Raw genomic sequence first — 11,224 nt, 5'->3', positions numbered from 1 at the left:
TCAGTGGCTTACAGAAAAGATATTTGAAAGCCACACATAGAATAACATCTATTATAGAGGTAAATCATCCACAAACACTCAAATGACAAATCAATCACATTGTTGGGGATTTTACTTCTTCATGTAATGCAAAATGATATATAAAAGTATAAAAACATGATAGATGTGATACAAAACAAGTGATATTATTCCTGCCAACCAGCAGCCATCATTACATACTGTACAAATGTGAGACAATATGATGTCTATGAACTCATTATTAGCACCGTAGTTGAAATCAGTGATCAGTCATTCATGCTTACACACTTGCAATCACACATTTAGAAACACTCACAGGTGCAAGGAAATGAAAGAGGAAAAGCGCAAAGCAGGAAGAGGAAGTCAGAGGGATTGGACTTCCTCTGGTGTCTTGAAAGGCACTGATGAGCTCAGCTGTAATTTTTTTTTCGCTTTAAAGGTTTTCTTGTGGTCAAATGAAAAAACAAAACACAAAATGGTGGTGTTCTCAACTCGGTTTGTTCATAGCCACAAACACACCCAGTTTTTTAATGTGACACTGCGGTGTGTCCAGAGAGGGGAGTTTGTATTTTCTGTATTCTGAAGGCTAGGCCAAAGATTCACATATCTTCCTGTTGTACAGTGTCAATCATTTTGTAGTTTTTATGGCTCTAGTCAGAGAATCTCTGCATGTCACTGTTTCTGCGAACACTGCTGCTGTCCATAAAGCGGTCGCAAGGGAACTCGATGAGGTCCCCTTCCTCTAGGGGTGCAAGTCGTGCTGGACGACTGCTCTGGTAGCTGGTGAAGTCAGTAGACACCGAGGCGGTTGCCATGGTGGGACGAAACGGTCGCCTGGTGGAGTACATGTGCCGCACGTGCACGGCCGACTTCCTCCTTTCAAACCTCCTCTTAAGGCTCCGCCCCAGCCAGACGCCGCCAATGACAAGCAGCAGCACGGCGTTCCCGGCCAGCGTGGCCACCGTCACCAGCTGGAGGTCAGAGGTCAGCACACCTCCACGGCTGAACCCCTCAGGCAGAGTGACCAGCCCTGCACAGTGGTCACGGGGTGCTACTTGACACACTGATCCTCCCACTACTCCTTCCACGCAGACCATGTAGGTCACATCGGAGTTGAGTTCTCGAAGGGTTACAGAGCGAGCTGTACCATGAGTGTAAACATAGCGGGGGAAACGATCTGGAGTGCCAAAGCGGTCAAACAGAATCCGGTAGTGGACTTCATCTAGGACGGGCCCATGTCCTGGTGTGTAGCGGTGATGATCCCTGGTGGTCCAGTAGACGGTAACTGTACTGGAAGTCACTTGATCTACTGAAACATTAGTGATGAAGTGGCGGTTGAACACACAAGGATCTGTGATTACAGGATGTGCCTCCTCCTGATCTGACCTCAGAAGATCAAATTTTTCCCCCGATTGGACCAGAGAGGAGGTGGTGATCCCTGTGTTTGGATCAGTGGTGTTTCTGTCCTGGATTCTAGTAAGACCTGGTGTGGAAACAGCTGGTGCATCAGTTCTGGAGATAACATTTGACCTACGTCTCCCTTTTGCACGTTTCCCAGCTGCCTCTGCAGCAGGTCGTGACCTTGGGCTGAGTGACTCCTTCTTTGGTTTCTTTCTTTCCAGTGAAGAAGAGGGTGCTGCCACAATTGAACCCCCTTGGTCTCTCTGGATTCCCACCTCCTCCTGTCCCTCTCTCCTACTTTTCTCTCCCTCTTTCTTGATTATCACCCCACCCGTGTCCCCTTGTCTCAAATCTATACCTTCTGTCTCCTCCACTTGGCCTTCTTCACCCCTCACCTCCTGCCTTATTGCACCTATCTCTTGTCCCTCCACCTTTACCAACACCCCACCTCCCCGGCTCTCCTCAGGCCCAGCTTGGCTCCTGCACAAATGGGTCCAGTTCCCCAGGGGCTGAAGCTGGGAGCTGTTCACATAGTCCAGATATTTCCCCCTCAGAGTTGCTGGGTGATGACACTGCACAAAAACAGTCAACAATCTGCCCTGAGAATGCGCAACAGTCATCCATCTTTTCAGTTCTTCCAGACGACAGTCGCACGTCCAGTTGTTGCCATGGAGATCCAAGTCGTAAAGCACGTTGTTAAGGGCGAAAAGGTCACCGGACAGGCTGGTGAGCATGTTGTTCTTCAGCTTCAGCACTCTTAAATGTTTAAGACGCGAAAAAGCCAAAGAGTCCACATTGGAAATCCGGTTGCGACTGAAGTCAAGCTCTTCGATGCGCTCCAGGGAGTCGAGGAGACCGGCGGGGATTTCCTCCAGCTCGTTGCCTTCAATCAGAAACTCTCTGAGGCTCGACAGCCCCTTCAGAGCCCCACTGTCCAAGCCAGAGATTCTGTTGTTGCTGAGGGACAGTTTAGACAGCTTTTTCAGATTTTGGAAGACGTGGTTTCCGACGTACTGGATTTCATTTTCAGACAGCAGCAAAGTGGTCAAAGCTTTGAGTTGGGAAAAAGTGAGGGCATTGCGCACGGCTGACAACTTGTTGTGTGCCAAGTTTAGAAAGCGCAGGTTGGTGAGTTTAGAGAAAGCGTTTCTGTGAATATGCTGCAGTTTGTTGGATTCCAGGTGGAGATAATGTAGACTGGTTAAACTTTTAAAAACAGAGTCCCGCAGAACTTCTATTGAATTGCCGTCGACACGCAATTTAACAAGATTGTCCAAGTTGGCAAAGAGCTCCGGTGTGATTTTCTTAATGTCATTATTATTTCCATAGAGAATAGATAATTTCTTCAGGGGTTGTAAAGTCCCAGCGGGTAGGTTTGATAAAAGATTATGTCCCAGGTACAGCTCTTCCAACTTGGAGAGTTTCTCGAATGCTTTTGGCTGAATGCTTTGTATTTGATTGTACTGTAAATTCAATCTAATGAGGTTACTGTACCGCGTGAAGTCGAAGGCAGAGATGTTACCAATGAAGTTACCCCCAAGGCTGAAGATCAGCACCTCCTCGGACACCCGCGCGGCGGATTTGGGCACAGTGCGCAACCCGCGGTTGGCGCACATGAGGTGCTGCGGGTGCTGGCAGTCACAGCGGTCGGGACAAAAGCTTGTCGCCGGCGAGGAAGAGATTAATCCATTAAGCGCCAGCAGGAAAAAGCATATCCCCGCCAGGAAATTGCTGGCATCCATTCCCACAGCGCGGCTGGCACAGCCAGGGACTGATGCGGCATTCGCTTTGTGTAGTTCAGGTGCAGTCGCCCCTCTCCTCTCTCACACTGGAAATCGACCCGTCCATAATCCACTTGTTGCTGTGAAAAGTGGAGAGAGAGGTGCTGCACGCATCAAGTAGACGGCTCCATCACATAGCAGCATCACCTATAAAGCAAATTAATTTGTGTGTGCTCTGATGCTGTCTGAGGAAACGCTCACATCCCCAGTAAAGCCTGCATCCCCCCAAGTGGTCATCTGCTGCGAATTACAGAGTTCCGCAAAAAAGTAGAGTTCAGGCGCAGAGCGTGCTCACACACACACACACACACACACACACACACACACACTGAAGAAGCCCCTCCCCCGCAACTCGGCGACCCTGCCAAAAACAGATGTGCACAAGTCTTGACGCACGAGATCCAGAACTTTGCGCGTGCACGCAGGTAATCAAATACACACACACACATACAGTGGGAGAGGGAAATTGAGAAACCCTTTGACCGAGTTTTCTGCGCGCCCCCGCAGCCACCGGGGGTCTGAGATCTGGATCGGATCCCTGGTATGGACAAAGCAGACAGGAAGATTTCCTTCCCACAGAATCCCAAGAGAACCCCGAAGTCATGGAGTCCCTCGCAACTGGGTGCAGACAGACCAAACCAGAGTCACTCATGAAACAAGCTTAACAGAACGCTTAACTTCATATTGTCATTGGTTTTGATAAGATATGAAAAATGATAATTCATAAAACTAGTGAACAGGGACCTGTGCTAGCCATAGGACATTAAAACTGAACAATAAAGTAAGTAAAGCTACAATCAACACATCAACAGCCCAGTCTGCACTCTACAGTAGGAACGCCATCATCATGCAGCTCAACTGTAATTTACTATTCTCTCATTAACGCGCCTTGTGCTGCCGGGGCCATAAGGAGCACAGATGGTTCACATTTGCAGATGAGGAATTCGGGTCGTGAAGTGTGTGTTAAGACTGACGAGGAGAGGGTGCCAAATCTGAGTTAAAGATCTCCAACTTGAAAGTGGGGAAATAAATGCAGGACGAGTGGAGCATGTGGAGATTTTGTGCAGAATTCTGCACAGTGAGGAATGATACTCTGCAGTGTACATGAAGGTTTATGTTCTAGTTTAGTCTCAAAACCCTGCAGAGTTACCGCCAAGACATTTGCACATTTATGGCACATGAGGTAGAGTGCTCACCCATTGACATATACACGGCCTAGATCAGTGGTTCCCATAGAGTCCCAACCTTTTTTTTACTGTTACCCCCCACAACCAGATCATCAGATGAGCTCAACAGGCTACCCCTTTATTGACACCAGCTGTCATGTTCCCTATATTTTTTTAATTTGATTTAGTATTAGTATTTAGATATTGTTGCAGTATTTTTTTCATACAATGGGATCGTCTGTAAACTTTGGTAAAGTTTGCCTTCCAACCACGTGGAGTGGCAGAAGCTGGATGTTTCAACCGTTTGTCATACTTTTAACAAACTATTTCAACCTCTCCGCTCACTTGCTAACTAGTTTTCACACACTCTCAATATGTGATGTTAATGTCTACGAATAGAGATCTGTCAACCATGGGAGGAATAAGCAGTCATAACTCGCTCGTGCACACAAAGTCACACACACATGCATGCAACTTCCCTTGAGAAGCAAGTGATGCAATGGTTTTCCAGAGCTGAGCCGAGCTAATAGATGACTGTTGCAGCTCCTTGTATTTCCAGCTCAGAGCAAAAGCCCCAAACACACTCCCTGACTGGCCTCATTCTCATGCATATCTGTTGGTAGACATCATAGTCCGACATTATAGCTCTGTGTATGAGTGAGACAGAGAGAAATACAACCCTTGGGGAAGCCCCCTCTCCCTGGGAGGTCATTTCCTGTCTGGCTATTTCTCCATAGTATTCTGACCCCCCTATCCTTGTCATTCTAGTCTCTCTTTCCCTCTCTCCGAGGAACACACACATTGAGAAAACACTCAGAAATTTGGCCTCAGACACAGTGGGACCAGTCCAGTTCTTTTATGGCAGTCGCCTGGTCTGTGTCAGTTGAAAGGAAGACACAAAGGATTTCATCAGCATAGATTGACTTTGTAGCCTAAGAACTTGAGCTTAACTTTAATGTAACATTTGGAGGAGGATAAGGGTGAAGGACTCCTTCCCGAGAGAGCTCAGTGTGTAAATGAGATGGTCAGATAGAATATGAGACAGGGTGAGAAAAGATAAAATAATCTGAGAGTAGTTAGATCAGAGGAGGAGGGTAGTGAGTGCAATATTAAACTGATGTAGACAGAGATTGTTGTTGGGAAAAAGTGTTCTGGAGTTGACCCAGATTCTCAAAGAAGCTGGCACAATAGGCAGCATTGAGGACCCCGCAAAGAGCTGTCTGCCACTGTGCCTGCACACAATAATGACTGCAGACTGGTTTCACCAGACCATCCTTTTCATCACCTCTTTCCCTCCCCGGCAGGCCTCTAACTGTCCAATCAACTGGCCATATGACATTTCAGTCTCTCAGCAGAGAGAGAGAGTGTGTGTATGTGGGGGAGAAACCTAATTCCATCAGAGGGAGAGAGAGAAAGAAGGGCTTGTAGGATATATCTGTCTGCACCTGAGCATGCCTGTTTCATGGGACTGACTCATTTTGTGTGTGTGTGTGTGTGTGTGTGTGTGTGTGTGTGTGTGTGTGTGTGTGTGTGTGTGTGTGTGTGTGTGTGTGTGTGTGTGTGTGCGTGCGCAGTAGTATGTCTGCATGAAATTCAGAATATCCAGGTCAGTGCAGGTGAGTTTGTGTGTGCGTGTGCATGTAAATGAGCTGATGCTGCAGCGTATGTAGGTCGTCTAGGAGTGTTACATTTCTCCTGCACAATCTTGAGGTGTTGAAACAGCTTTTCGATGAATGAGGGAGAGCGAATGTGTTTGTAGAGGGAGGAATAAAGTCAGTTTTTATAAAAGGAATAGTAAGAATCATTATACAGGGGTTTTATTTTATAAGCTGTATCCACAGCAGAGGTGGAAAGTAATCCATTTACTCAAGTATTTAAAGTTTGTGACCTACATTTTTACCCCACTATATATCAAAAGGAGATATTGTGCTTTTTATCCACCATTTTATTTGTGTGCAAATGTATCCATTTTATAGTGCCCCTTAAAAATTCCAAAAAGTTCATGTCATGAACACCACTTTCAGGACACAAAATTATGATAATTAATAAGTGTCCTTTTACTCCAAATCAATTGCCCAGAACAAGTAAGTAAATGGACCCAGAGTGGAGATCGTTTTGTGTTGAAACTTACTGCTTGGAGCAGTTCAAACACATACAACCATACCATACAATGTTAGAATGCTGGGAGTAAACATAAAGTCAACATGAGACCACCCTTTCTTCTTTTTCTCGGTCTGCTTGTTGTGTCCCACATCCCCTTGTTCACCAAGGGGGTAAACGCTCCTGGTTTCGAAACAACTATTTCAAAACAAGATCTGTGAATACACCCTTAAACAATGAATTTATGCAATTTTGTACCAAGGTACTCCTTCTGAAAGGATTTGTTTGACATTTTGAGAAAAACACTTACTCTCTTTCTTGATGAGAGATAGATGAAAAGGTTGATACCACTCCCATATATATATGGTAAATATTAGTTACAGGCAGCTGGCTAGCGTACAGATTAGAATAAGGGGAAACAGCTAGCCTGGCTCTGTCCAAAGGTAATAAAATCCACCTACCAGCACTTCTAAAGCTCACTAATTAACACATTATCTCCAGGCTCCAAGCCAGGCTAGCTGTTTCCAGTCTTTATGTTAAGCTAAGCTATGCATCTCATGGCTGTAGTTAAATTTTTACTGTATAGACATAAAAGTGGTGTCAATCTTCTCATCTAACTCTTGGCAAGAAAACAAATGTTCACAAGTACATGTACACATAGGACTAGAAAATAACATCAAACACAGTAGGTGATTCTCTTGAAGTGATCATTTATCATGTATACCACACATGAAAACATACAAAAATGCACCAACGTACACACACAGCAGGGCTGACAGTCTAAGGGACTAATGAGCCTCACACACAGTCCCAAACTTGTAGGAAGTTGTGCAAGTAGAAACATGTGCATCCTATTGTATCTCAGAGTGCAGGGATCTCAGCGGCTCTCTTTTCCCCATGGGCCTAACATGCATCAGAGAGACAGTCCATATGGGACACGTCCTGGTAATATAATACTGCATGAAACTAGCACATGTCTGGGGCTTATCATGGTAATCAGTGTAAAGGATGGGCCACAATGAAGATTAACAGCAGCTTTGTTCCTCAGATTAGCCCTCCGACAGAGCTCTCAATCAATAGGAAATAGTTCAAACTAATAACAGATTGTCCCTGTGTGTGGCAGAGTTGGAAAGCGTTTGTGGGTCAATTTGTGCATCTGTGTGCGTGTGTGTGCACTCTTGCTTATTTAGGAGCATGCATGTGTTTCTTTGTGCAAGGCAAAAGGAAGAAAAAGAGGTGATGAATTGGTGGGATTGTGTGTGTGTCTTTTTGTGTGAGGAAAGTTTACATGAGCAACAGCTGCTGGGATCATTAAGTGCTTTAGCAGGGAATCATAGACCTAGTCCACGCTCACACGCATTAACGGCGTGTGTGTTTGTGAGTGGATGAGTGAGAGTGTTTATGCACTTAGAGGAGGATGGTGAAAGAGACTCTGTCCCTTCTGTGCAACATGTGTCTGCAGCGCCACTGAAATGTCTCTGTGCGCAGAGATTGAAGAAACCCTGCATGTTATGTGGAAGAGCAGCCACATTTTAGTTGCATCTAAATGTACATAAATGATAGAAAAAAAGTGGAGGGAACACCTGGGTCCCATGCTTAACCCTCCACATTCCCACAATCTCCCCCTCACAGTTGGTTCTCATCACAGGAAGTAGAAAAGGAGGGCAAGATGGAGGGAAGGAGTCCAGCTGAAGCAGGAGAAATATACTTCTCCACTAATCATCACTCTGGGCACACAGAAAATAATAATAATCTCATCCAAATCAGAGCAAAAGAGCATGTCACAAACATCTGGCGCTCTGAAACTGCTCCATGGCTTATTTCAACAACATTTGCACATCATGCAATGTGGGAAATGCATTTGCTTCGGCATTCCTTTCTGCTTTGGGAGAGCTCCAGCCTCTCCTACCTGACCTCTCAGGGTCATGTTTTGTCATTGAGACCAATATGTCGACCATGCCTGGGGGGGGAGACAGACAGAGAGAGAGAGAGAGAGAGAGAGAGAGAGAGAGCAAGGGAGGGCAGGAGGGTTAACTTCCATGGTTTCAGTCGACCCTGTGAGAGTTAAAAACTGAGGGACTGGAAAGGGGGAAAGGAGGAAGGGAGGCACTTGACATCTGGAAAAAATTAGAGAGCATGCTATTGCCCTGTTGAAAGGGTGGAGAGAGTGGAGGGGGAGATAAGGGGGAGGAATAAGGAGGGTAGTGTAAAGGATAGTGTGTGTGTGTGTGTGTGTGTGTGTGTGATAGGGAGGGCAACCCTTTGATCTACCAAGTTTGATAGAGACTGTCTGCATGCATTTAATGAGCCTCAATCACATAATGACACCGAGTGAACATAATGCTTTAAGATCTTAAGGTCGCTGAGCTGCACAGAAGATAACACTCAAACTCAACTCAAACACCCTGAAAACTGTTATAGGCTGTTCAAGGCTGCATGAGCACACAAAAACATGAAAGCAAGCACAAAACACACGCACATATGCACATGCAGACTCTGGATTAGCATCACTCAAGCTAACACAATGCAAAACTAGTCACAAACAAGAGTACAAAAAATGTTACTTGGCTTTATGAGTCATTAAAACAAAGTCGCCAGGCAGTAATTTAAAGAACTGAGACATCTGATCTGCAGCTGTCGACTTTGAGTCCCCACACTGCATTGCTTCTGAGCAACATCGCCCTCTGCAGACATGGAACATTATAGCATGAGGAGGCAAGAGTACAGTAATAGAGTGCTGATGATTTCTGAGAAACTTTATTTTTGCTTTCCTCCTTCCTTCACAGAGGGGTCAGAGTAAGGCTGGATTACCAACTGGGGTCCCATTCAACTCAGGGGCCCCGTAGACTCCAGGCATTAGCTAGTTTTGGGTAATTTAATTAAATGCAAATTTGGTATTTAATGTGTATGCACAGCTGCATCGCAATATAAACTGAAATGATAGGGGCCTTAAGACAACATCTACATGACTGCCTAATATTGAGGTTGTTTAAAATGTAGTTTTAAAGGAAGAGTTTGACATTTTGGGAACCCATTTTTTTTCTGAGAGTTACATTACAAGATCGATACCACTCTCACGTCTGCATGCTAAAGCTACCGCCAGTAGCAAGGTGCAAATAAAATAACTACGCTAAAATATAAATATGCTTTGTCATTAGACGAATGTGTTGAATGAGAAGGGGGTGAAAGATGTAGGAAACAACTGCTGGCTGTGTCCTAAGGCAACAAAATCCACCTACCAGCACTTCTAAAAGCTCACTAATTAACATGTTATTTTTAGTTTGTTTTATCCATACAAAAACTGAAGCTTGGCCAAGAGACAGTCCAGCACACAACCCCCCATGTAACCATAATGTGTCTTTTTACACACTGTTTTTATAGAGGTTAGACAAACAACATATAATGAAGTTTGCATTCTGCTTAAAAAAACTGGATTAAACAGCTGTTTCCTGTCTTTGTGCTAAAGACAAGATGCTGCTGGGTGTAGCTTCATGTTTACCGTACAGACGTGGGAATAATATCAATATTGCACTTACATGTTGTATTACACTAAATACACAGTGCTTAATCAAGTTAAACAAGTTACTGAGCACCAATACAAATATACAATACACAGAGAGTGGGGAAAGGGGGGGTTAATAGGGCCCCACACAGGGCTAGGATCAGAGGTCATGAACAAGGATCCTGTCAGTGTCTTGCTCAAGGACTTCTAAGACAGAGGTCCTCTAGGTGAAGGGTGTTGTCTCTCTTCACCCCCCCCCTTTCTTGCGCAGTTTAAACAGCATTAGGGCCCTTCACACTACCCATGTCCTCAGTCTCTCAAGTCCACATGAGCTCACTGACAACCAGCAGCACTGGCAGCTGTGCAGCGAGCAGCGTTTCAGTTTCCTGCATGAATATGAGCTGCTCAGTGTGCAGTAACCATATCTGACCTATAGATGACACTGTAATACATAATCTGCTCGTACAGTAAGTGTGTATGCCCTGTGTGTAAGTGACAGGAAGGTGATAGGGGATATAAATAGCTATCCTGGCATACACAGACTTACAAGTGTTATGTATCAGCTTCAATTACAATGTCTTATTTATGACTGTCTCACCCTAATTATTCCCTTTTTAAGTAACACTTAAATTGTGCTTTTAGTTGAAAATGTTTGAGAGTCAGCAGTCAATGCCTGCTACATTTTTAGGTTTGGTACCTTACTGTGACTGTGTGTGTAGACAGGCGTGGTTCAGTCTGTCTCCTGTAAGGTATGCCAGGGTGTGTCCCCTGGGTGCTGTACTACTCAGGTACAGTATGTACAACGGAAGCCACCTGGGTTTGATCATGAAAAGATCTGTGATAGAAACACTGATAACAACCTATTTTTCCTATCTGTTCTACTTCCAGCATCACACCTCTGCATGTCAGCAATCAATATCCATTTTCTCACAGTCAGTCAGTTCTGACGTAGTAGGCCGACATTCCTCTAAACTCCAAAAATACAGCCATTAGTTTGTCGGTGTTAAGTTTCTGGACACACCCAACTCCAACTCTCTCTTTCAAAGACGTTTCTTCCCCCTATTTTATGTTTTTCCTTCCCTCTGTTGCCATAGAAATAAGCCCAGACAGGAAGTGACAGCCTCGTGCCCATGCAAAGGAGAAAATTTGTTTTGTTGGGTAAACAAATCCAAGGCATGAAGGTGGTTCAGAGTGCTACAAGGACAAGAGAGGTGAATGGATTTAGCTGAGCTTTCTCTGAAGAAGACGTGAGAAGC

The 11,224-nt window shown here is 45.0% G+C and overlaps 1 protein-coding gene across 1 annotated transcript; it reads right to left on the bottom strand.

Annotated features, from left to right (window-relative positions):
• Positions 1-94: 94 nt before the first annotated feature.
• tril (TLR4 interactor with leucine-rich repeats) lies at positions 95-3,510 on the bottom strand. Its single transcript, XM_051390098.1, has one exon. The coding sequence runs from the start codon at positions 3,159-3,161 to the stop codon at positions 669-671; it is 2,493 nt and encodes an 830-aa protein (XP_051246058.1). The 5' UTR covers positions 3,162-3,510; the 3' UTR covers positions 95-668.
• Positions 3,511-11,224: the final 7,714 nt, after the last annotated feature.

Source organism: Dicentrarchus labrax, unplaced genomic scaffold, assembly GCF_905237075.1.
Source record: "Dicentrarchus labrax unplaced genomic scaffold, dlabrax2021, whole genome shotgun sequence".
In the NCBI taxonomy this organism is placed as follows: domain Eukaryota; kingdom Metazoa; phylum Chordata; class Actinopteri; family Moronidae; genus Dicentrarchus; species Dicentrarchus labrax.
Note: the sequence above shows the minus strand (reverse complement) of the source record. Positions and strands in the feature narration are given on the sequence as shown.

Bases quoted from the DNA above. Each gene is read 5' to 3' on its own strand.
- tril (XM_051390098.1), bottom strand. From the start codon at position 3,161: ATGGATGCCAGCAATTTCCTGGCGGGGATATGCTTTTTCCTGCTGGCG.